The sequence below is a fragment of the Perkinsus marinus genome (assembly GCF_000006405.1).
Source record: "Perkinsus marinus ATCC 50983 genomic scaffold scf_1104296948084, whole genome shotgun sequence".
NCBI classification, from domain to species: domain Eukaryota; phylum Perkinsozoa; order Perkinsida; family Perkinsidae; genus Perkinsus; species Perkinsus marinus.
In genome coordinates this window covers 503,384-527,928 of record NW_003210321.1, presented here as the reverse complement: position 1 = coordinate 527,928, position 24,545 = coordinate 503,384, and the positions used below count along the sequence as shown (strand labels likewise).

The 24,545-nt window shown below is 48.0% G+C and overlaps 9 protein-coding genes across 9 annotated transcripts in view; 6 read left to right on the top strand and 3 right to left on the bottom strand.

Moving 5' to 3' along the window:
- Pmar_PMAR000887 (glutamate rich WD-repeat protein, putative) overlaps positions 1–860 on the top strand; it is a gene marked incomplete at both ends in the record, with an annotated part of 2,012 nt that extends 1,152 nt beyond the window's left edge. Inside the window, 3 exons of the mRNA XM_002779005.1 lie at positions 6–117; positions 167–276; positions 801–860. Of these exons, the coding sequence (XP_002779051.1) occupies positions 6–117; positions 167–276; positions 801–860 (282 nt within the window). The remainder of the gene's footprint in view (positions 1–5; positions 118–166; positions 277–800) is intronic.
- A 548-nt stretch (positions 861–1,408) lies between these two features.
- Positions 1,409–3,147, top strand: Pmar_PMAR000886 (conserved hypothetical protein; the record flags this gene model as incomplete). The annotated part of the gene is made up of 6 exons (XM_002779004.1): positions 1,409–1,630; positions 1,684–1,767; positions 1,821–2,020; positions 2,232–2,438; positions 2,626–2,689; positions 2,848–3,147. The coding sequence occupies 6 exons, from the start codon at positions 1,409–1,411 to the stop codon at positions 3,145–3,147; spliced, it is 1,077 nt and encodes a 358-aa protein (XP_002779050.1).
- Positions 3,148–4,450: 1,303 nt separating this feature from the next.
- On the top strand, positions 4,451–6,336 carry Pmar_PMAR000885 (hypothetical protein; the record flags this gene model as incomplete). Its single annotated transcript, XM_002779003.1, has 7 exons — positions 4,451–4,488; positions 4,862–4,966; positions 5,012–5,125; positions 5,170–5,303; positions 5,570–5,680; positions 6,133–6,254; positions 6,301–6,336. The coding sequence occupies 7 exons, from the start codon at positions 4,451–4,453 to the stop codon at positions 6,334–6,336; spliced, it is 660 nt and encodes a 219-aa protein (XP_002779049.1).
- A 258-nt stretch (positions 6,337–6,594) lies between these two features.
- Positions 6,595–8,969, top strand: Pmar_PMAR000884 (syntaxin-5, putative; the record flags this gene model as incomplete). Its single annotated transcript, XM_002779002.1, has 10 exons — positions 6,595–6,646; positions 7,010–7,213; positions 7,268–7,338; positions 7,403–7,466; positions 7,723–7,774; positions 7,823–7,897; positions 7,947–8,002; positions 8,225–8,377; positions 8,682–8,811; positions 8,873–8,969. The coding sequence occupies 10 exons, from the start codon at positions 6,595–6,597 to the stop codon at positions 8,967–8,969; spliced, it is 954 nt and encodes a 317-aa protein (XP_002779048.1).
- A 141-nt stretch (positions 8,970–9,110) lies between these two features.
- On the top strand, positions 9,111–11,018 carry Pmar_PMAR000883 (hypothetical protein; the record flags this gene model as incomplete). Its single annotated transcript, XM_002779001.1, has 8 exons — positions 9,111–9,313; positions 9,588–9,655; positions 9,870–9,951; positions 10,009–10,084; positions 10,514–10,612; positions 10,669–10,722; positions 10,784–10,861; positions 10,971–11,018. 8 exons carry the CDS (start codon positions 9,111–9,113, stop codon positions 11,016–11,018), a joined length of 708 nt encoding a protein of 235 aa, XP_002779047.1.
- Positions 11,019–11,334: 316 nt separating this feature from the next.
- Pmar_PMAR000882 (DEAH-box RNA helicase, putative) lies at positions 11,335–15,225 on the top strand (the record flags this gene model as incomplete). Its single annotated transcript, XM_002779000.1, has 20 exons — positions 11,335–11,435; positions 11,489–11,555; positions 11,606–11,724; positions 11,776–11,889; positions 11,936–12,028; positions 12,082–12,157; positions 12,200–12,415; positions 12,540–12,611; positions 12,684–12,743; positions 12,960–13,079; positions 13,128–13,269; positions 13,322–13,483; positions 13,712–13,819; positions 13,869–13,943; positions 13,991–14,086; positions 14,134–14,270; positions 14,316–14,494; positions 14,539–14,655; positions 14,703–14,821; positions 14,864–15,225. The coding sequence occupies 20 exons, from the start codon at positions 11,335–11,337 to the stop codon at positions 15,223–15,225; spliced, it is 2,535 nt and encodes an 844-aa protein (XP_002779046.1).
- An 874-nt stretch (positions 15,226–16,099) lies between these two features.
- Positions 16,100–19,258, bottom strand: Pmar_PMAR000881 (hypothetical protein; the record flags this gene model as incomplete). Its single annotated transcript, XM_002778999.1, has 10 exons — positions 16,100–16,560; positions 16,606–16,704; positions 16,761–16,814; positions 17,062–17,172; positions 17,387–17,506; positions 17,785–17,927; positions 18,451–18,573; positions 18,624–18,737; positions 18,966–19,038; positions 19,090–19,258. The coding sequence occupies 10 exons, from the start codon at positions 19,256–19,258 to the stop codon at positions 16,100–16,102; spliced, it is 1,467 nt and encodes a 488-aa protein (XP_002779045.1).
- A 672-nt stretch (positions 19,259–19,930) lies between these two features.
- Pmar_PMAR000880 (hypothetical protein) lies at positions 19,931–20,084 on the bottom strand (the record flags this gene model as incomplete). The annotated part of the gene is made up of 1 exon (XM_002778998.1): positions 19,931–20,084. A coding segment is annotated over one exon (154 nt), but the record flags the coding sequence as incomplete, so codon positions are not given.
- A 3,090-nt stretch (positions 20,085–23,174) lies between these two features.
- Positions 23,175–24,545, bottom strand: part of Pmar_PMAR000879 (hypothetical protein) — a gene marked incomplete at both ends in the record, with an annotated part of 1,650 nt that continues 279 nt past the window's right edge. The window contains 4 exons of the mRNA XM_002778997.1: positions 23,175–23,346; positions 23,842–23,964; positions 24,015–24,128; positions 24,349–24,421. Coding sequence (XP_002779043.1) covers positions 23,175–23,346; positions 23,842–23,964; positions 24,015–24,128; positions 24,349–24,421 — 482 coding nt within the window. The remainder of the gene's footprint in view (positions 23,347–23,841; positions 23,965–24,014; positions 24,129–24,348; positions 24,422–24,545) is intronic.

Sequence of the window (24,545 nt, the reverse complement as noted above, 5' to 3'; positions counted from 1 at the left end):
CTCAGTCGGTGGACTGGCATCCTTACGATGAGACCCTCCTGGCTGTGGCATCGGCCGATAACACAGTGAGTCTGTGGGATATGAGTGTGGAAGCTGATGATGATGAAGAGGCTCAAGGTAGGGAGGGGGCTCAAGTAGTGGATGTATGGTCATCGTGGTGGTTTAGGCGGTCAAGGGCATCTCGAAGGGGAGGAAGACTACCCGGCACAGATGATGTTCCTGCATCAGGGCCAGACTGGGGTGAAGGAGGTCAAGTTCCATCCTCAACTACCAGGGGTGAGCCTATTGGAGTGCCTAGGAGGGGCATCCTCCTAAATGCGGAAATCGCGCAGATTTTTTGGAAAAAAATATCTTTGTGAAGAGCTCTTTTGAGACAAAACCGACTTCAGAATCGAACTCAGCGATGTTCATTGCGTAAAAAACTCCGAACGGCCCGTCCCTGCGATTATCCCCACCTTAGAGCCGAAAAAATCCACGCGTGTGGGCTTCCATTGAGTTGCAAGAAGTTGTAGTGGACGACTTCAGAGCTATACTCTTTCGCGAGTCGTTTCACGTGTGGTCGATATGGTTTCGAGGGAATGTGGGAACTGGCACTCTCTAGGACAGTGTAGGGATAGGTGTTTGTTTGTCTCAGCTGAGCTCAGGAGTTTGTATACGAATTAGGATAGAGGTGCTCAGAAACCAACAAGAATTTCCTAAAACTCCCATATTGTCATCAACACATGTAGTTGACCATATGCATATATTTCCACACTGGTCTTGACAGTACCATTCGCGGCCCCCCATTATGAAGATTTCAGGTTATGGTCACCACGGCATTGGATGGCTTTAACGTGTTCAAGACGTGTAACATCGATTGAGCCTTATAGCAGCAGCAGCATTGACAAGCACTGACTACCAACCCATTTACCTCCCTTATCTTAGCCGGAAAAACGTTTCTTCGATGCTCGTGATGGTTTGTATTCTACCATTGTTGTTGGGGGTCGTATAGGGAGAGTGTGGAGCGGTGGGCTGGTAAGGAGCTGTGGTACTTCGGGTGTGATTGAGGAAATCAGGGATGGGAGATTTCCGGGTGGTGTTGTGGTAGGATCGTATGTGGGAAGTGATTTGTGTGAAGCTGTTGAGCATGTCCTCGGTCGGTTAAGTAGCCGTATTGGGCATCTCAGGAGAAGAAGGCTGGAAGAGGCCGCCAATGGTGTATGGGACGCGGAGGAGATCTTGGTTCTCCCCCTACGACAGCGTTCGGAGGGATGGGTGTACTCTCCCTCATGGGGTTTATGGCTCTATCCCAGTGGGATGAGCCCACATATTGTTTTAGTCGTGGCCGTTCATTCCAAGCCGAGCTACTGAATGCCATTCTTATTCTGTCTATGGTTATACCCTTAGTTATACCCCCTCCTTTGCAACGATGAATGTGGACGTCTCCCCTTCACCACCCATTCAAGGCATTGTGGACAGCTTGGGTGGTTATGCGACTGTTGATGCAAGTGGTAGATATGGTAGTGTCTGCCGAGTTGACCTTGGGGATCCAGTCATGGTGTCTGAGAGGGACCAGGAGAGGTCCGCTCTGGGACCTGATCTACTCAAGTATGAGCGTAAAGAGCTACTGAGGGTGTCCAAACGCATCAAGGTAGGGCTACCTCGGTCTCTTGTTGGACTGCGGGAAGTGGGATATGCTCTCAGACGAAGAGTGCCAGCAGGGCCAAGCAGTTGGCGTTGCGCACGCGTGCAGCGGCAGCGGCGGCGGTGGCAGCATCGAAACAGCAGGTAACGGTTGGGGTTGGTTATGTATTTGATTGCACTTTATATGGAATTTTTAGAAGGATGCCGGTGGCAATTCAACAACAGCAGCAGTGGCTCAACGAAGCACGGCAATAGGTGGTGGAGTGGCGCAGCACCCAAAGCGGTCGTCTGGAGCTAGATTACAGCATGCTAGGATGCTCGAGAGATACGGCGATCTTACTAGGCTATCATTGGAGACTCAGAGTGAACTGGAGGACTCTGATGGGAGAATTCAGAGGTTGGTCATGGGATGTTATCGCTGATACTCCGAAGAGAAGTGTGATATAGATTTGGAATTTTCTAGTAGCATAAACTGTCATAGGCTGATCATCGTTATGGTTGAGGGTCACTCGGTTTCCCGATGGGGAAGGGGATAGTTCGGAATAGGTAGAGGAGTTGATGTTATTGACCTTCTCTGGTTGTCCTGGGTAGTGTACAGTTGTGTATAGGTTGTTAAAGCGGCGATCAGCTTTGTCGGAGCAGAGGGTTCAGATCGATAGAGAGGTGACGGCATTGCAAAGGAAGATGAGAGAGATAGTAGCGGCGAGTATGGTGGAGGCAGCGGCGAGGACCACCACCACCACCACAGTAGTAGGAGGCCACTCCCAGCAACAACAACAACAACAACAACAGCAACAAGCTACGACAGAATCTGAGTAAGCTTGCTTTCTTGTATGTCTACACTCAGCAGCTGTTTTAGAGAGTCGCAGAGACAGCCTCGTCGTCGTCGTCATCTTCGTCGATATCAACACCTTCTCCTCCTATTCAAGAGGCACAAGTGGATGATGCTGTTGAGGCTCCTAAACCAACTCATCATGTTACTGCCAACCCCCACTTGAATAGGGCGAGGGCACGATTAGGTCGCTTGGCTAAGCGGTGGCAGCCGACAGAAGATCGTGATAATAAGGTAGGAGTCCGTATGGTTGTGGAGGGAGTTTAGTGTATAGAGGTTGGGACTTGACTGCTGGTCGCAGAGGTCCATGGTTCAATCCCGGCATACCGCATTTTGCCTACTTCATAATTTACCCACCTGCTTTTCGTGTGACATCTGTGTTTCCATTGTAGCTGGAGGAGGATCGGGAAGAAGCCGAGAGGATATTATCACAGCGGCACCCATCACCTAAGCAAAAGGTTCGTCCCCCAGAGATATCGATCGACATGGCGAGCGCTGATGTCGATGAAGAAGACGAGGAGTCTGGTGAGGCTCGGGATAGTGAGGGAGAAGATATGGAGATTATGACTGAGGGGGAGGACTCGGAGGAGGATGCGGTGATGGATGACGCGACGGAGGAGTCGGAGGAAGGCAGTGAGAACGGCCAGCAGCAGCAGCATGGTGATGATGATGTTGACGAGGGCCACGAATGAAGTTCAGTAGTTTTTCATAGTAGATGAGGTAAGTGTGGTGACTGGTGACTTGCTCGATGTTGCCATTTCTCAGGGATATAGACCCGTAAAGGTCTTGGATTCCTCGTACCACTATAGAAGCCAATAAGATTAGTTAACAGTTATACTACTACTATTACTATTGTCCGCAATCCAAGCCCTCAGCGGACACCATAACAACAAGAAGAACACTAGCAGGGAGGGAGCAGTGGAAGGACTTGCCTCGGATGATGTTACAGCAGCAGCAGCGGTGGTGGTGGTAGCTGTGTTAGTCTTGTCATCAACCCACGGCATTGTCACAGCCATCCCCGTCTCATGCGTGCTACCATTGTGGGTATAGTGTTGAGGGGGATGGGGGGGGGCGAGAAGGTATGTTGTTCCGTTATAGGGCAGGGAAATATTACCCTCTAGAGGGGTAAAATGAATTGAGTACTGCATAAAGCGTGTGCCTTTGTATAGAATAGAGTATTCGTGGAACTAACCACGAGGGATTTCGAATCTGCTATAGAACGATGTGCGGCCGACCAAGACGATAAGATTGTCATGAATGTCGAGGCTGCTAGGTTGAATCGGAAACCCTAGAGTAGAGAGGACTGAGCATGAGAATGGGGAGGCTATGTGATGTGAATGATGTACACTTCTCTGTGCGGAGAGCAACGATTACACAGTAAATTCTGGACTGCGGCGTGAGCCTATGCTGAGCAGAGATGTTGCTAGACGTAAAATATGACGCCTTATGCGTACGTGTTGAAGACTTATAATGATCAAGGTGCCCATAGTCTCACTCTGTGACTGTATTTCCGCGGTAACAGGTACTCCATCAGGCGTGAAACAAGAGGACACCATGTTTTCGAAGGCGTACAGTTTACAACTCCTAGGAACATCGTTGATGCTTTCCTTTGATATAGTGAGGGTGTCTTAGCACTAGTTTCAAGGCTTGCAATGGGTTTCTGTTCCATCGCTGGCTGCTTCGAATTTTGTCGAGGGCGTCGGGCTCCTGTACCATCGTCGGCATCGGGGACGGCAGGAGCGGTTATAGGGGGGAAGGGGGCTAAGCAGGGAGACCTCAGCTCGAGGCCTTGTCGAATGCCACAAGGGGATGGTAAGAATCATGGCATTCGTGAATTGCTTCGCTCCGCTAAGAAAAGGCTCTGATTCGTCGTATGCCTCAGAACTGACCGCGTGTCTGAGTGCAGCGCCGTACAACTTGGTGGAGACCGCTGCTGCTCACTCCAGAGCACGTTGTTGGTCAACGCGTGGTATCAATAAATATCGAGGGGATATGATGTTCGTGTCGGTGGACGATCCCATCCTTAGCAGAATGTAAGGGGAGAGTGGTGGCTGATACAATGTCACAGTGTGAGGGTTTTACTCGTGTAAAAACGTTCGGTTCTGTATGGGATTGTTGAGAGTGGCATTAAGTTAGGGTCAGTTGCATGAGCCCATTGAATGAGGTTTAATTCGTTCATGTACTCCTGAATGGGTTAGAGGCTTAGAACTGTGGCTTTCTTTCTTTCCTGCGTATCGCATAGAAATTAGGGCTGCGAATGGTTTTGTTTTTGGAGCGCTTTTATCGCCTCATATGGCACATTGAAAGTTTACGCCTATAGGAGTTGAGTCCTTTCTGGGAGAAGGAAGAGTCGTACTAGATGTCATTACCCTCAGCATTGGTATTGGATGGGTCGTTGATTATCAGGCTCATCTCGGTGTGTATCCAGCTGGGCCTCGGCGTGCTTGTATGTGATCCGGGCGACTTTGAGAGTGTATGGAAGGAAGTGGTGGAGCCCTGCTGTCCAGCTAGGTAGACTGCTGTTGTCTTCTCCTAGTGGTGATATGAGCCTTTTAGAGCTGTCTTCATCGTCTGCACTGATCGTGCTGGCCTGTGTCATGTGGTGGGCTCGAACGGGTCGTCGCTATCGAGACGAGTTGTGAACGTTCATCTAGTGGGAATAGTAGAGAAGTGGGTCGGGCCTGAGATGGACCTGTTTTGAATCTTTGCCCCAGAACGTCACTTGATAATGAGGCTACTCGTCATTTCTTCCGTAATAAGGTCACTCGTTGGAGAGTGGCGCCGGAAGCTCACGTTGGTAACCATGTGAACCCCTTGGATGCCTCGGGTTCTGGTTGCAGGAATAGATGTAGGATAGGGGGGTGTCTTGGTGCTGTTGTGAAGGAAATGTGGTATGAAAACTCGTTCTACGAGGTAGGTTGGATTTCCGTCGCGATGTAAGATGAGATGCACATCGTAGTCGGCGTAGTCGTGGTAGCGTTAGGCGTTGTGTGCCTTTCTTTACATCTACTACACTTTCCGCTCTATTGCAATGTGAATCAGCAGTGGATATTTTTACACGGACGATTATGTAAAGTCAGCGTTTTAGCGTAGTTATGTGTGCGTCTTGGTTAGCTGCTGGCACTGGTAATGGCGATGACCGAATCGAAATGGTCCATCTTATATTCGAGCAAATGTTTAGAGACTCTGATGCAGCTATGGATCATCAGATCCTCAACTTCCAAAGTGAGTTATGTAGTAGTAGTAGTAGTAGTAGTAGTAGTAGTAGTAGTAGTAGTAGTAGTAGTAGTAGTAGTAGTATGAGATGGAAATGGGAAGCCCATGGTTGGAGTGACCTTTGTTTTCATCAGTCCTTCTAGATCGGTACTTCATAGGATTTGATAGTAGTTGGGATAGTTACGGTACAAGCAATCTAAAGACCCAATTTCTTAACCACTGCTCATATCAACCTGAAATTTTGTATTGGAATACGATTGTACTGTTTAAAGATAACACGAACTTGATTTTCGGAAAAAATTATTTTTGCACTTTTCCGATCCCCCCCTATGGTGGCATTGAGTAGTAGGATAGATGATGCGGATTGCTCACTGATAGTGAAGTAGCGCCTTCCACTACTGTCCACAGTGGAAGGCAGTTCGAGGTTGTTATTAATAACTGTTTGAACGGTTGATTTGTAGGAATAGTGGGGACTTTACCCCAGCATCTGGCAAGGAGTGATGAACAACGGGTGAAGGACATTTGTAAGGACGATAATCCTCATGAGGATGCCTTGGATGTACTCACTAGGATGCACGACGAGGTTGGCCACGATGGGGGCGAGGAGTGGTATGAATATGTGCATTCAGGACACCAAGCGTGACAACGCCGGTGATAAGAACTGACTCTATTGGGAGTATATAGTCGTTGTGAATTTCGCGACATCGACGTAGTCGTGCAATTTAGCAACCATAATTTCTGCGAAAATACTGTCCCCAGCACTGAGCTATGTGTTTACGAGAAGTGAATAGGATGTTACTTTTGCTTGTGAAGTGGGAGATATATGAGGTCGTTGGAACTTGTTTGTGTTGATGTTGATGAGCTACGCACCATCTCTTGGAGGGGCGGGCTCATCCTCCTCTACTACTTGTACTATATCGTCCATGGCACTCGATCGGACAGGCCAGTTTTATAAGCTTATCAAGGATATGGACGGTAAGATGGTGTGCTAGTACTGGGCACCGGGGGCGTGGTGGACTATGCTACGGCTGTGGTATGTTGAGGAATTCATATGGCGGTTGTTGAGGCCACCAATTCAACGAGTACATAAATCAGATTCGCCATTAGAAAGGTCATAAGAGCTGAAAGCTATAGTTAGCATCAGATACGGGAAGAGCTGCTGAGGCTGTGGCTGAGCATGAAAGTAGTAGTGTGGGGTTGGCGACTATAGTAATGTTATGATGGAAAACTGCTGCAGAGCCTAATAGTACGTTTACCCATTATGAATTAACATACATAAGATATTACCATTGATGGTAAGTAACCTTATTTTATGTTTATTATTAAATTATATTATAGGTTGTTACACTTATAACTATGTTATTATATTGTCAACGCATTTGCCTGCTATTGGGGTCTTTGATGATCTGGGTTGCTCAGGTCCATCGGGATCGGCCTCGGCATCATCGTCAACAGCAGTAGTATCGCAGTTTAATAAGTACGCCAATGAGATTGGGGTAGATTTGCACCAGACGCAGATGAAGATACAGGAGTTGGGAAAACGTAGTTATTGTGCTTCGCTCCGCTGTGAGGAGAAGGACGATGTGTTCTTGGTAGTGGCTCGAGCGAAGGGAATCTTCAATGACCAGTCTGCTCGGATAAACGATTATACAGGGGATATCAAGAGAGTAAGTGACGGTGGTGTGGTATGGATGTTTAAATATTAAAATACGCCCTATACTGTGTATTCAGGATCTGGACGGGCTTAACCAGAAAATAGAGTTATTGCAGCAACATGCTAATAGGTCCACGGAGAGTACTAGGGGATGGGGGCCTATGGGGTTCAGCCTTTTCCATCTGAAATAAAATAAAATAACAAATTGAGAAAATTTCAAATACAATCTACGAATTGCAACTTGTGTTTTCGAACGGTCTACGAAATTCGAACATTCATTTTCAATTTGTTCTTCAGTTTTCGTGAAAAACTCCTTCCACTTTACGAAAATCAATTTTCATTTTTTTTATTTGCTGAATTTGGAATTACAAGCTGTAGTGAAGGAGTGGCCTGTTAGGTCGGCAGGCTTCAGCGCATACCAGTGGTATAGTGAAGACTCTCCAAACTAGGTAGCTGCCCTTGGGCTCTCCTCGTGGCACTGTTATAGGGAGAAGTAGGTTGATGGGGCTTACCAAGGACTTCAAGGATGTCTTGGAGTTGCGAACTAAGATGTTACAGCAACAGGACAGACGGTAGGGCTGGTGATGTCATTATAGCAGCTGTAAGGAGTTTAGTGACCAGGCGCAACATGTACGCGTTTTCTTCAAACAATCCCTTTGAGCTGGGTGGAAGAGGAAGTAAGTACTGTCGTTGCTATCAACGTCTTTTGGATGTAATTCTGTATCTGGTAGATATGCATATGGTCAACTATGTGTGTTGGTGAAAATATGAAATTTGTGAGGAAATTTTGGTAAATTCTTGTTGGTTTCTGTAGACTTCTACCTGAATTTATCGCAATATCCTCAGCCATATTGTCACCAACACACGTAGTTGAGCATGTGCATATTCCCTCCTCCTAGGTATGGAGATGACCGAGCGATCGTCGTTTTCTGGAGGCCCCCGTAGTGGTTTTGATATAGAGGGCGGTCGCGAGGAGCAGGAGCAGATGTTGCAGGGCCCTGGGTACTTGAATGCTAGGGCTAACGCTGTCCAAGCTGTGCAGAAGACTATTGGTAATACTCTCGAGCTTTTGCCGGTGGAGTGGTATGTATTACAACAATAAAATACTAATATATTCAATAATTACTGTATACATGGTAATTTTGGAATTTATGTTGGCTCCTCTCAGCTCAGCTCAGGAGTTTCCGCACGCACTAATTATAGGGTTTCAGATTACAACGAGAATTCCCCGAAATTCCCTCAAAATTTCCATACTGTCAAGAACAAATGTACATATTTTCCCCGCACTACTAGTGAACCCCTTTGTATAGCCAGGTCCACATGTTTTGTATATTTTCCGTACCGGTTTACCTTCAGGTGAGCTCGCCCAGATGTTCCAGAAAGTATCGTCCATGGTCTACGAGCAGGACGAGATGATCACGCGAATAGATTCTGATGTTGATGATACCATGGGTCACCTAAATGAAGGGCAGAACCAACTGTTGAAGTAAGTGATCACTCCTGGTGGTAGACGTGGAGGTTCCCTAGTGCCAAGGATCTGTTTACAGATACTTCCATAGTATATCGGGGAATCGGTCGCTGATATTGAAGATCTTCGCTATACTTATATGTTTTGTCATATTTTTTGTCCTATTTCTAGCCTAATACGGGGAGTAGGGATATGTGCCTTTTCTGATTACTAGTGGCATTGTGTTTTAGAGTATTATAATGGGAGTTTCTCGAGGAGGGGGTATTCATGGTGCTAGGTTGGCTACCTGCAAATTGCCTTCTTGCTTTTGGTTACTTATGGCTGCTACTACTCCTGCATCTGAGTCGTGGTCGTCGCCTCCTCGTAGGCAGCATCATGGTGGAGGAGTTAGTCGTAGTAAGAAGGGACGGGAGTATGACAGAGCGTGGTATGATGATGAGGAGGGCGGAGCGGCTCATAGCTCTTATCTTGGGGTCACGGATGAGAGTAATGAGAAACGCTGGGCTGAGAAGGAAGAAAGGTACGTCCTGTCGCTGTTGGTGTCGTCGATGGGAGAGATAGTGTGGGGGGGAATATGGTTTGTGTGATAATTTCATGCACGAAATATTAAATGCATATTTAAAATGCGCATGGTCAACTACATGTTTTGGTGAAATATTAGAATTCTGAGGAAATTTTGGGAAATTCTGTACACTTCTAGCCGAATTCGAGTTTATTTTCGGGGTATAGTGAGAAAACTTAGCTGAGGAAGGGAAATGTATATTCCGACACTGTTAAGGGAGTTTATGCTTTAGATATCGTCAAGACCAGGAGAAGAATCGTCTCACTCGACAGCCTCGGATGTCTGTCCAAAGCCGTGCAAGTAGCAGGGGCTACGCTCGCTACTTGAGTGTGTGATAGAGAATAATGTTAAGGAAGTATTAGCCTTTGGAAACTCCAGATGAAAACCTCAGTGATCGAGCGCTATCTTATTTTGTATTAGAGGAATAGAAGCTTGTTTCTCTCGTATCGGTACTGAGAGCATTAGGAATAGGAAGCTGAATATGGAGTGCTGTAGTGCAACACCGTTGGGTCAGGAAATCGAGATGGAGATGCGTGGGAACTGAGTCGACTGGCACAGGCAGGATTCTCGTTCAGGAAGGAGATGGCTGAGAATGTGTAAGTGGGAAAATGCACCTCACAGCGAAGAATTTCAGAAGAGGTACCTTTATTTAGAGGCGATCTTACTACTGATGATACTGGAGATCGTCAAGCAGTTGTTGTGAGGAACTACAGGCCGCCTTTTCTTGATGTAAGTCGGTGAGGAAGGGAGTATAGTAGTAGTATGACAAGTAGACTGCTGATGAAGTTTCTGTCCATAAGTACAGGATCACTAGACGTGGTTTGATCGTGGCATCGTAGACTGATATTCAGAACTAGCTGCTAGCGCGTAGAGATGGGTAGGGGTGCAGTACGTGACGTCGAGTGTTGAGGCGTTTTCTTCACCAACCATCTTAGATGTAGTTTTCTTACTTTGTGGTTGCTCATGTACTCTCGAGGAGTTTCTTTTCATAGTAACTGGTCCCTCCCGCAAACGTAATGTGGCCATTTGATAGTGCTAGGGGCTTTGTTGCCTTTTCTGTGGTTTGTGAATACTACCGTAACTCTTCCAACATCCCAACGATTACAACTGGGCAGTCTATAACCGTACATGCTGATGTATTCGGCTCTCATCTATCAGGGCCGAGTTCAATTTAGCTTCCAATTGGAGCCAGTGTCAGTGGTGAAGGACCCAACGGCAGATCTACCTACACTAGCTAAGAAGGGTTCGAGAGCTATGGTGGGTATCCTTCTTCGTGCTGCTTCGCTCCGCTGTATTTTGGGTTTTTTCCTCAGAGGCATTTGAAGGAGACCCAGGATAAAACTAAGATGCGAGAGAGGTTCTGGGAGGTGCGTAGCATGCAGTTGTTTCAATTCGGTGCTGCTATTGTCGGATGTTAATGTGTGTTAGGTTGCCGGGTCGAAGATTGGTGAAGTTATGGGAGTGAACAACAAGACCATCCAGGGTGAAGACGAGGATGAAGATGAGGTGGGCAGGCTGGGTACGACAATACATTCTTCTTCTTCTTATATAACTTGGTCGCGGCACGACCCGGTTGAGGGCCTTTTTGCCGCCAAAGTTGACCATTTATTATTAGACTAGACGGCCAAGCATCGAGGCCGTCATGTCAACGACAATACATTAGAACACAATTTCTTTATGGTGGATGAATTTGCCATCATTGGTGAAATACTAATTCATAATAACAATGAAATGTGAAATATTTTGTTTCTGAGATTTCGAGAAGGGTTTACTAACTGTTGGTGATGCATGAGTGTATAGTATTTCTCTGTGTTGGAGTAGATGCACATCCTGAAATATTCTAGTTACTGTTGTGAACCCCAGTATCAGTGTGAGACTCAACTACACAACACTACAGAAATTCTGAGGAAATTTTGGTTTGCTCTGTAGACTTCGTATGTTAGTGAGGAAACTCCTGAGATTAGCTGAGGAGAGCGTATATGTATTCCAACACTGCTCAGGATGACCTTGGTTCTGGTGATGAAGTCGATTATCGTCAGTCGAATCAGTACGGCAATGCTCTAAAGAAGCAGAAAACTGAGTAGGATGAGGATATTTTCTTATGTACGTCGGATACCTTCCTATGTTTTTCAGGGCCGTTTCTGAGTTCGCCAAGTCCCACACTATTGCTGAGCAGCGCCGGTCGCTTCCAGTTTATGAGGTGACTTCTTTGAGGTGTACTTCCAGTCATTGAGTTCCCCCGGTCTGCAGGTCCGAGAACAGTTCCTACACGTTCTACGGGAGCACCAAGTCGTGGTGGTCGTGGGAGAAACGGGTAGTGGCAAAACGACGCAACTGACGCAGTACATGATGGAGGCTGGTTACCATAAGTGAGCTGCAGAGAGGAGCCCTACTCCCACCATTCATCAATCGTTTTGTAGGGGAGGCATCATAGGATGTACTCAGCCGCGACGTGTGGCAGCAGTCTCTGTAGCTAAGCGTGTTGCTGACGAGACTGGCACGGAACTCGGCACCAAGGTGGGGTACGCTATCAGGTAGGTAGTTTGCGGTCTAGTGCTGTCGATAAGGAGGTGTGCTCAGGTTTGAAGATGTGACTTCTGAGGAGACTGCGATCAAGTATATGACTGATGGTGTCCTATTACGAGAGAGTCTCGCCGATAAGGAGCTTGATAAGTGAACACCTTGTTTGGTTGGCTGCATTATTATTTCCTTTTATTGCCCTTGAGGTACTCATGTATTATCATGGATGAAGCACATGAACGTTCTCTCAATACTGATGTCCTCTTCGGTGTCCTAAAGGAGGTGAGAAGGAGTAGACCGTCTCGTTAGAGGGTGTTGGTTCAGGTCGTGGCGCTTCGGTCGGACTTCCGTCTCATCATCACGAGTGCTACCATGGATGCTGATAAATTCTCCAACTTCTTCAAAGGCGCTCCTACGTTCAATATCCCTGGTCGGACTTTCCCTGTGGAGACGCTGTATGCTAAGACTAATGCCCAGGATTATGTCCAGGGGGCTGTGGATCAGGCGTTATCGATACATGCATCACAACCTGAGGGAGATGTAAGGTTAACGTCACGCGCCACGAAATTATAGACTGATAAATTTCGGTAATTTCGACATGAAATTCACAGTGAGCATCACTGTTATCATGGACTATCGTGGAGTGAGCATGTGGCGTCCTCAGATCCTCATCTTCATGACGGGCCAGGATGACATTGAGGCCACATGTATCCTTCTGGCTGAGGGCGCTGAACAGGTGAGTCCTTCTGCAAAGGGACGGCTATCACTGTAATGGTATCAGGTCGGGCAGACTAGAGATGGCGTGAAGATGACGATGGCTCCAATGACCATCCTTCCTATATACTCACAACTCCCTAGTGACCTCCAGGTAGGCCTAGAAGACCCTTGGGACTTATTCAGTTCAATTGGGAGACCGCTGTAGCTGGGTATTTCGTGATAAAATCCGGGAACTCATTTTGAATCTTTCATATGGCTAGGAGCATATTCCTCAATCAGTTTCTCATGTAGTTGTCATCTCATTAGGAACATCGTTTTCCTGGGGAACGTTACTTCTCTATGTTGGATAAGTCCCTGATTTTATCAGGCCAAAATTTTTGAGAAGTCGGAGCATAGGAAGATTATTGTGGCCACAAACATCGCCGAGACGTCCCTTACCGTGGATGGTATCAAATACGTTGTTGATACTGGTTTCTGCAAACTGAAGGTATATCTCTTATCCCGTGTAGTGGTAGTCCAAGGTGATGTTGTTCAGGTGTACAACCCTTCCATAGGGCTCGACTCCTTGCAGATCACGCCGATCTCTCAAGCGAATGCTAACCAGCGGAAGGGACGAGCAGGTCGAACCGGTCCTGGGGTTTGTTGGCGGTTATATACAGAGCATAGTTTCTTCAACGGTGAGTTATTTACTCCGATAGCGGATATTTTCACGCACTTCTTTGTGATCAGACATGTTGGCGAATACTGTACCAGAGATACAACGTACTAACCTCGCCAACGTCGTTTTATTACTCAAGTCTCTGGGCATCAAGGATCTCCTTAAATTCGATTTCATGGACCCTCCCCCACAAGAGACCATGCTCAACTCTATGCTCCAGCTTTGGGTTCTAGGTGAGTCCCGAAATAGGTGCCAACGCTACCACCTAACCTTCATCAATACATGAAGTATATAGATCGGCAATGGCAGATTGGGTCTCATAGAGTGATACTTCTTTATTATAGGATGTTCTTGATGTATCCTATACACAACATTAGTATTGTGAGTGTGAAAGACACTATCCAGCATAGTCCGTGCACATACCTTGCCTTAAATCGCTGGTCCTATGTGATTACTCTCAGGAGCACTGGATGATTATGGAGAGCTCACCAAGACGGGCCAGAAGATGTCCCAATTCCCTCTGGATCCGCCTCTTTCCAAGATGATCCTCTGTGCTGATCGGCTCGGATGTACGTCACCTGATTATGAATCACCGAAGATGGTGCTGTCCCTCCTCAGGTGTCGATGAGATCCTAGTGGTGGTCAGCATGCTCAGCGTACCCAGCATCTTCTACCGACCGAAGGATCGTGCAGGTGAGTCGAGAGGAGCGGAAGAGTTGAGACATCTGTGCTGCTATCAGAGGAGTCGGACGCGGCGCGAGAGAAGTTCTTCGTCCCCGAGTCTGATCATCTCACTCTACTATATATTTATCAACAGTGGCGCAAACATAAGGGGAGTAAGCTTCGACTAAGCATAGAGTGCTCTTGGATAATGTGCTAATAGGTGCTCAGTGGTGCGCTAAGCATTACCTTCAAGTGAAGGCTCTTCGGAAGGTGGCCGAAGTGAAGGCCCAGTTGGTGGACATTGTAAAGCAACAGAAGATAGAGCTGTCCTTTGTTGGTCTTGGCGACTGGGATGTGGTAGGTTCAGGTTCGGTACAGTCTATGGTAGCTGGTCTACTCTAGGTTCGAACGGCGATTTGCGCCGGCTATTTCCATAACGCTGCGAAACTGAGGGGTATTGGCGAGTACATCAACCTGCTCACATCAGTGCCCTGTCATCTGCATCCCACGAGTGCGCTCTATGGTATGGGTCACACTCCTGAGTATGTGGTATATCACGAAGTTGTTAAGACGGCTAAGGAGTGAGTCTCCCCTGTACTTAATCATCATACGACTGTTCTACAAGGTACATGCAGCACGTTACGGCGATTGAGCCCAGTTGGCTAGCGGAACTTGGCAGTAAGGTGTTTGTATTGAAGGACAAGAACACCGATCTGGCCAAGGTTAGGAAGGAGGATAAACGGTAAGGGCGAGGAGGTCAAGTTGGAGCTTTCAATCTTCGGTGTGTAGGTCACAAGCTGAGATCGAGATGCTGTATAAAATAGAGGAAATGAAGAAGAAGCACAGCGGCCTCACTCCGGAGGATAGCGATGGTGCCAGCGTGTCGGTAGACAACAAACCCGGTGGAGGTAGGGAGAGTCCTTCAATGGTGTGCATATTCTTCATCACAGCGGATGGTGGTTGCGAGACATCACTGAAGCCCCGGTTCCTTCGTCGGCATCAGCAGCCTATGCCGAGCCCGTCGCCAGCCAGTGAGTCCTCATACGCTGGGGAGGAGGATGATGGTGCTGATTCGGATCGATATGAGAGGGAAATGAAGGTGTGCTCGATACGGGTTGAAAGAGTTCAGAGTCCCACGTCCTTTGTCAGCGACGGCGCCGTGCTCCTGGTCGGCGACACCGGTCGACCTGGTCCGCATCGTCGGACCAAGCAGCGTCATCTGAGGAGGAAAGTAGAGAGACGAGAAGATGAGGCTACTTTTATTCACGTAACTGCTACTCCTCAGCACATGTTCGCCGCAATCTGTTCGTAGGTACAATGCCCGTTAGGTCTGATGATCATCGAACCAGCGTATCATTATCCCGTTACATTGTGTTATTACGATAGTCGACACACCCACTGACGTATATACTGTTGAGTTCAGAGTGGGAGTTCCATTATCATTATTCTCTGTAGAGTGCGTTGCTATCTGTTTGGAAGCGAAACATTCCGTGACGTGTAGACCAAGGAGCCTCGAAAGTGCAGCTCCCCGAGTGGTTTCCGGCTCCTCGGGCTAATATTAAATCCGATTGCTGTGATCAAATGGTCATCTTCAGTGATGTGGGCCAAGGCTTCAGTAAAGACAGATGACCGCCGGGAATAGGAGGATGACTCCATCCATGCGTATTGGGATGAGATCCGCCTGCGAGGATAATTCTTCCCATACCCCTGCCAACGGCGAGTCACCGTGCTGAGAGGCCTGCGTTCATGGTGGCATCGATCGCTACTGATTTTGGTGACCGCCTGTAGTATGAACCACCCGAATATTCTGCCCGACTTGGACATGCAATACTTGGCGCTTACTAATAGATCACAAGGATAATTCAGAACCGTATGTGCTGGTCACAAACTACGACGAATTCGAGTTATGATTGTTTCCCTAATCTGGGGTGTTGAGTTGTAACGAGAGTCGCGAGTAACAGAGGTACCATTCGGAAGCTCTCGGCAAGGGTTTCCTAAAGTTGTATCAGCCACTCCAACATCAGAATCATGTTGTAAAAAATGTTGTGTCAAGTGGAATGTTTCAAGCAAGCACGGATACGGAACACGTGAAGGGGGCTATGGCAGCTGCTATTCCTGTTACTATCACTACTGTGACTGACAACTTGAAAACATTGTGGAGGGAAATGGCTCAAGAGCTTACATGGTCAATTGATTTCAAACTCTATCAGTCGATCGACATAATTATCAACATCATCACAGATAGAGTCCGTCACCCTGTCAATGCATTCCCGTAGGAGTTGATCAGTGAGGACATCGCAGAGGTACCACGAAGTAACATCGCTCCGCTCAAGCTCAGCATCTCGAGTTCTCATCACGTAGTCGTGGAACTTTTCCTTATACCGCACCAATGCCGCTATCGTATCCTCTTCCATGGGCCGTGGCTTTGGACGCTCAGGCGTACTGTTCAATTGGAACGACTTCCGTGGGGGAGTCCCCATAGAGTCATGAACACTCGGCGCACGCGACGAGGCGTATTTGGCTGTCAGCTCAGCGATGAGCTCGTCTCGACGGTGTTCCTGGAGTTGCTTCTTCAACACAGCCGCAGTGCTCTCATAACGATCCTGGCTCGTCTGGTATCGTGACCGTTGAAGTGCTCTATGGTTGCCTAAAATACCACATGTTCGTGCCAAGGCTGGTCTGAGTAGCTGACCCTCGCAGTTGGAGGTTGGTGGTAGCTTGTAACCGCAATGATCAGGCATTGGATACGCCGTCGTAAGGGCGAGAGATTTCCAAGCATCTTCTCGATGATCTGAACATAGGACATCACCACCAGGGAAGGGACCTCTCAGTGTGTCGAGGACTCACCATCCAGTCGAGTGCTACCGTCTTGGCTAAGGGAACTCCCTGGTGTGCTACCACCTGAGTCAAGTCGTTTACCGGCAATACTATTGCAACACTCCGAAGAGGCCTCCCATGACGATTGAATTTTCTTCCCACTGCATACTAAGTACGACCGCCGATGTCTCCACCCACACAGGTACATTCAAGGTTATGTAATCCCCATACGTAGCTAGCAGTGGAGTGAGGAAGGCCATACGCTCACTCTCACTGCAAGGTATAGTAGTCCGTTTAAAGTCCAATACTGTACAAGCCTAATGGACTTCACCTGAAGATAGTCGATGAAGCCTTTCCTTCATCGATCTCATACGCCTCCTCAGATCATCGAGCTGATGATGATGATCTGCCGACCTCCGTGACACCACATTAGGTGTGAGGCCTGACCGAACACAGTCGTCTCGGAGTGCCACTACTAGTGTGGGAAATATGCACATGATCAAGTACATGTGTTGTTGACAAAGTGAAATTTCTGAGGAAATTTCGGGAAATTCTTTTTTGCTTCCTGTGTACTACTACCCGACTTCGTATGCGAATTTCTATAATAACTGAGGAAAGAGAACATGTTTTCCTCCAGCACTGACCAGGACCCTCACCATCAACACCAGAGGCCTCCGACGATCCCCCCTGTGGCAACACTAAGAGCCTCATCGCACTCAGAGCTTGAGGGGCCGAAGCTGGAGCAACGTATCCATTCTGCGAGCTGGGCCCGGCACCTAAGTGGGTACATTGAGAGCAGTTCACGGAAGACCAGCACTACGACGTGTTTGCTCTGCCAGGCTGGGTTTATATTCTCGATACTGCCTACTGTTAGGGGCAACCATAGACTCGACAATATAGTCTTTATACACCCCAAGTAAATCGAGTTCTCACGCTTTCTATCTGTGCCGACTAGAGCTGAGGGCACTACTCTCTCAAGAGCTGTGACAACGCAATAAGATTCGGCAAAAGAGTGGTAAAAGCAATCATCGTTTCTTCCTCCGTTTTGGACTACGGTCTTCAACAGTACTTAAGCCTTCTGTCTTAACGGACACTATCTCATCAATGGCAGCCACTGACTGCTGATGGTCATTCTCCTCGGGACCCAAGACCTCTTTCGCTGCTCCGGTTGCAGCTCTCATATCTCCGAGCGTTGACCTGCAACATTCTTTAATAAATGTTAGAGGAGGAGTATATGTTCGCTTTCCCCAACTGAGCTCAGGAGTTTTCTCACTGATTATAGGCGTTTATATACGAGTTAGGGTAGAGGTGTACAGAAACCAACGAAAATTCCCCCAAATTTTCCCGGAATTTTCATATTGTCACCAACACATGTAGTTGAGCATATCTTCCAACACTGCCTTTGATAGTCACCATGCCACTACAATGGAGTTTCACCCTAGTGATATGAAAAACGCTAGTGAAAAATATATTCCACGACTACTGCATATCACCGCGAATATCGCGTTTTTCACCGAGTTTTACGCCACTTGACGTAAAACGGGTGAAACTCTAATAAAACGAAATAGACTGGACGCCTTGGGACTCTCAAGAGACAGTCAACGACGCTACTAGATATCATCAAATCGTAGCGGCCTCCAATGTGGCGAGAGAAATGCGAGTAGTGTAATCCCGAGTGATTTCGTTCCTTCAGTAGTACTAAGCATAAACCAGCACCTACACAAGGTCATCCACTTGCTCCCGAGCCAACTGCAGCGCTAGCCTCTTGGCCTCGTGTTCCCGTAGGATCTCCAAGCCGTGGTACATGCTCTTCACCAACGTTTCAAACTGTCGAAGACCATCCCTACCACAAGGCCTGCGCATCTAGTGAAGGCCCCTAGTGGAAGTACCAACCTCGCAGTAGCTGGGTCAGTAGACATGCCATTGACGACGTTCCCTATGGCTTCAGGCAGCTCCTCAACCAGTTTTCCCATCTCACGTTTGAGACTCGTCGATGAAGGATCGTACCTGATACGGCAACTCACTCGGGAAGATATCGGGCGCAGGGATCAATTCAGTTTTAAGATACAACGTCCCAAGAAATTGATAAAATTGAGGAAAATGTTCCTAATGTGAGATCTACATAAGAAACTGATTGAAGAATGTGTTCCTAGCCATGTGGAAGATTCAAAACGAGTTCCCTCCCCCGGGAACATCATAGGTTTGTGGATAATTCCCTGATCGGAGGTTGCTTACCGTAGTAGGTCGCTGTCTATGTCGGGCATGATAATCTTCACTGCGGGGTTCCTACAGTTCTCCATAACTCTACCTAAGGACCATAGCATAACGCTACGACCAATGCTGCTGAGAGAGTGCCCACCCAACATCATGTACATTCCCTTATCATTGGTAAGCTTGCTGATATCATCAGGACTGGGAGGCTTGGGCCATTGGTCCTCCTTACCAGGCTGGAAGAGCTTGTAATGCGGCGGTGGGGGTGGCCACAGAATAGCTGACGGGTCCTTACCGTCTGCTACTGGCGTCGGCATGGAATACCACCAAAAACGGGGAATCTACTACATTAATAAATGTATTATCATTGTTGTTCGTTATCATCTCAGTGTCACCCGTTTTACGTGAAAAACTCGATATTCGCGGTGATATGCAGTAGTCGTGAAATATATTTCTCACTAGAGTGAAACTCCACTATTTCTCGCTGACCAATGCAAGGCTGTCTACCTAGGCGTAGGACGTCAAACAAGGAAACAAAAACGAGAGCTGCGAGGGAGCGCTCATTGGAGACTCTTAAACTCAAGGCAGTGTCACGTCCAGGGACCATGGAGACCATGATGATGATGATGCTCTCATTATCAAGTTACCTCTAGTTCATGTTCATTACCATCGGCCTTCGCACGTGTCGAGGCTAGAGGCGCTACGAAGAGGACGACTAGCGATCATTAATATCGTTGCGGTTGGTGGGGAGCACCTGACTGCGGCCTGCGACTTGGGTTCTTGTGGGGACCACCTGAGACCTCTCTGCGGGGAGGAGTGAGGGACGAGGAGGAGGATACCTGTCGATGCTGGGAGGGGCCGTGGATGGGCAGCAACATGTGAAGGCTTGAAAATGTGAAGGGTTTGGACCAGCTCCGAGTCTACCATCACCAATGACTTCACCACAGAGAGTTACCAAGCCTATGGGGAGAGGCTCGCCCCGAACTCACGTTCTTCCGACTGGCCAATGAGTCCCCGAGAGGGCGATTTCTTTAGGATCTTCACGGGAGTATCTTTCGTATTGGGGAGTTGGCTGGATGAATCCAACCTAGGGCGCTCTAGAGAGACCTTCAGAGTGAGGCCCCCCGAGCCAACTGCAACGACCTGTGAGGGCATCGGCAACCAAGTCTGAGGACTAGACTCACCACACCATCGAGCTCCAACGTCTGCTTGGCTTGTCGACAGGCCATGCTGAGCTCGGCTAGACCCCCACTCAGTGTAATATCGAGGTTCCTAACGGCAGCTTTGATTGGCGAGTTAGCTGGGCGTTTAACATAGGAACAACCCATGTTCGAACCCGGCAGGCTGATCATCTGTCCTCACTTGGACACGTCGAGTAGCTGCAGCGAGCAACCGGCAACTCCTGAGTTCCTCACTACCTACCAACACCTTCCACACTGATGAGCCTCTCCCTGAAGACTTCAACCTATGAAGCTCCTAGTAAGATCTTGCCAAGAGAAAATAATAAGTTTTCGCCTATCTAATATGGTCCAGTGGGTGTACCACTCCATTCGCAAATCCCCGAGTTCCTACTAGGTCACACCAACCCTTGCCCAGCTTACCAAGCTGAGCCATCCAGCCCCCCAATCTCCTATCCTATTACCCCTCAGGATCAGTTCCCTCACCCCAAGACCCTACCGACATAGCAAGCCTTGGTGGAGTGACTTGAGTATCACCATGGAGCTATTGTGTTGAACGAGACTCAACGCTATTCTCCTCGCACCGATGTCACCAATTCTGTTGAAGGATAAATCAAAAGTCTCGAGGGAGAGGCCCTGAGGGGAAGGGCCTCCAGCGGGAAGGGCCCCATCGTTACCCTACAGTCATTGGGGCCTTGCCTAGTTGAGTGAACAAGGCATGGACTCCTTTGCAAGTTAGATGGTTGTGATCTAACGCGAAGTGACGGAGGCTCGACCAACGGCCCATCTGGGTGCATAGCAATCGAGCCTGATATGATCTATCGCGGTGCTTTTGACCACAATTTGATCCGAGAAGTTGGACTCGCAAAATGAGAGCAAATCCAAACTCAGGCAATAGTCTGGCAACGAGTACTGCGATGTCGGTAGAATACGACTCACCTCCTGATCACCTAGTCCACATCCACTAAGCACCAGAGTTCTACAGCATGTATTGTGTGTGAGGGCATTGCCCAGGCATCGGAGCCAGACTGGGGGCAAGGGAGGGTTGGGGATATCCCTCAGCTCAACCTTCCTAGCTTGAGGTATGTTCGACTCTAGTCGGTGTAGGATGCGACGCAGGTAATCGCCATCGGAAGGGCCGGTGTGAGAGGACGGCTCGTCTAGTGCTGATGCCCATGAGGGTACAGTGTGCATGATAGGAAGAGAAGATGATGAGGAAAATCTACTACGGTGGTGATGAAAATTGTGGAACATGCAACGACAATCCGACGGAGCGAAGCACTCATTGAAGCAATAGTATTCTTGGAGAATACTGTTTCAATTCGTAGACTCTACACTGCACCCGACATGGATTGCGGGGAGGGCGATAGCAACAGAGCTTGGGGGCATATTCACGACCGTGACGTTCGCTATCTCGAGTGCTGTATTGACTTTAGAAAAGAATATATATCCGCGCGGTGGTGCATGCCGAGGAAACCACGGTGAGAGTCTTCCTTTGGGTAGGGGTTCGACGATGTCGTGTCTAGGTCGTAGTAGTATGCCAGGAGCTTCACAGTGTCCCATTAAAAAGATCTCGCCGAGAACTTCAAGATGTTATCTGTAGTTTGTACTGATACGTGTTTCGAAATTACCAGGGTAGCCATATTTGCATTGCATCACCCTGTAGATCTAACGGAATTATTGATATATCGTCGAGAGTTTTAATCACTAATCTGATGGGAACAAACGTTCGTACCCAATCACTGGTCCCAACTTCCCATCCTGTTAGTTTGGATGAGCAGTGCTCTCATAACGATCCTGGCTCGTCTGGTATCGTGACCGTTGAAGTGCTCTATGGTTGCCTAAAATACCACATGTTCGTGCCAAGGCTGGTCTGAGTAGCTGACCCTCGTAGTTGGAGGTTGGTGGTAGCTTGTAACCGCAATGATCAGGCATTGGATACGCCGTCGTAAGGGCGAGAGATTTCCAAGCATCTTCTCGATGATCTGAACATAGGACATCACCACCAGGGAAGGGACCTCTCAGTGTGTCGAGGACTCACCATCCAGTCGAGTGCTACCGTCTTGGCTAAGGGAACTCACTGGTGTGCTACCACCTGAGTCAAGTCGTTTACCGGCAATACTATTGCAACACTCCCAAGAGGCCTCTCATGACGATTGACTTTTCTTCCCACTACATACTAAGTACGACCGCCGATATCTCCGCCCACACAGGTACATTCAAGGTTATGTAATCCCCATACGTAACTAGCAGTGGAGTGAGGAAGGCCATACGCTCACTCTCACTGCAAGGTATAGTAGTCCGTTTAAAGTCCAATACTGTACAAGCCTAATGGACTTCACCTGAGGATAGTCGATGAAGCCTTTCCTTCATCAATCTCATACGCCTCCTCAGATCCTCGAGGTGATGATGATGATGATGATGATGATGATGATCTGCCGACCTCCGTGACACCACATTAGGTGTGAGGCCTGACCGAACACAGTCGTATCGGAGTGCCACTACTAGTGTGGGAAAATATGCACATGACCAGGTACATGTGTTGTTGACAAAGTGAAATTTTTGAGGAAATTTCGGGAAATTCTTTTTTGCTTTTTGTGTACTACTACCCGACTTCGTATGCGAATTTCCATAATAACTGAGGAAAGCGAACATCTATTCCTCCAACACTGACCACGACCCTCACCATCAACACCAGAGACCTCCGACGATCCACCCTGTGGCAACACTAAGAGCCTCATCGCACTCAGAGCTTCGGGGGCCGAAGCTGGAGCAACGTATCCATTCTGCGAGCTGGGCCCGGCACCTAAGTAGGTACATTGAGAGCAGTTCACGAAAGACCATCACTACGACGTGTTTGCTCTGCCAGGCTGGGTTTATATTCTCGATACTGCCTACTGGTAGGGGCAACCATAGACTCGACAATATAGTCTTTATACACCCCAAGTAAATCGAGTTCTCACGCTTCCTATCTGTGCCGACTCAAGCTGAGGGCACTACTCTCTCAAGAGCTGTGACAACGCAATAAGATTCGGCAAAAGAGTGGTAAAAGCAATCACCGTTTCTTCCTCCGTTTTGGACTACGGTCTTCAACAGTACTTAAGCCTTCTGTCTTAACGGACACTATCTCATCAATGGCAGCCGCTGACTGCTGATGGTCATTCTCCTCGGGACCCAAGACCTCTTTCGCTGCTTCGGTTGCAGCTCTCATATCTCCGAGCGTTGACCTGCAACATCCTTTAATAAGTGTTGGAGGAATATATGTTCGAGCTCAGAAGTTTTCTCACTGATTTTAGCGTTTATATACGAGTTAGAGTAGAGTTGTACAGAAACCACCAAGAATTTCCCGGGATTTTCATATTGTCACCAACACATGTAGTTGAGCATATCTTCCAACACTGCCTTTGATAGTCACCATGCCACTACAATGGAGTTTCACCCTAGTGATATGAAAAACGCTAGTGAGAAATACATTTCACGACCACTGCGTATCACCGCGAATATCGCGTTCATTACCGAGTTTTCCGCCACTTCCCATAAAACGGGTGAAACTCCAATGAAACGAAATGGACTCGACGCACTGGAACTCTCAAGAGACAGTCAACGACGCTACTAGGTATCATCAAGTCGTAGCGGCCTCCAATGTTACAAGAGAAATGCTAGTAGTATATTCCCGAGTGATTTCGTTCCTTCACTAGTACTAAGCATAAACCAGCACTTACACAAGGTCATCCACTTGCTCTCGAGCCAACTGCAGCGCTAGCCTCTTGGCCTCGTGTTCCCGCAGGATCTCCAAGCCGTGATACATGCTCTTCACCAACGTTTCAAACTGTCGAAGACCATCCCTATCACAAGACCAGTGCATCTAGTGTAGGCTCCTAGTGGTAGTACCAACCTCGCAGTAGCTGGGTCAGTAGACATGCCATTGACGACGTTTCCTATGGCTTCAGGCAGCTCCTCAACCAGTTTTCCCATCTCACGTTTGAGGCTCGTCGACGAAGGATCGTACCTAATACGGTAACTCGGGAAGATATCGGGCGCAGGGACCTATTTAGTTTCAAGAGATAACGTCCCCAGGGTTTGATACAAATGAGGAAGACGTTCCTAATGTGAGATCTACATGGGAAACTGATTGAAGAATGTGTTCCTGACCATGTGGAAGATTCAAAACGAGTCCTCCCGGGAACATCATAGGTTTGTGGATAATTCCCTGATCGGAGGTTGCTTACCGTAGTAGGTCGCTGTCTATGTCGGGCATGATAATCTTCACTGCGGGGTTCCTACAGTTCTCCATAACTCTACCTAAGGACCATAGCATAACGCTACGACCAATGCTGCTGAGAGAGTGCCCACCCAACATCATGTACATTCCCTTATCATTGGTAAGCTTGCTGATATCATCAGGGCTGGGAGGCTTGGGCCATTG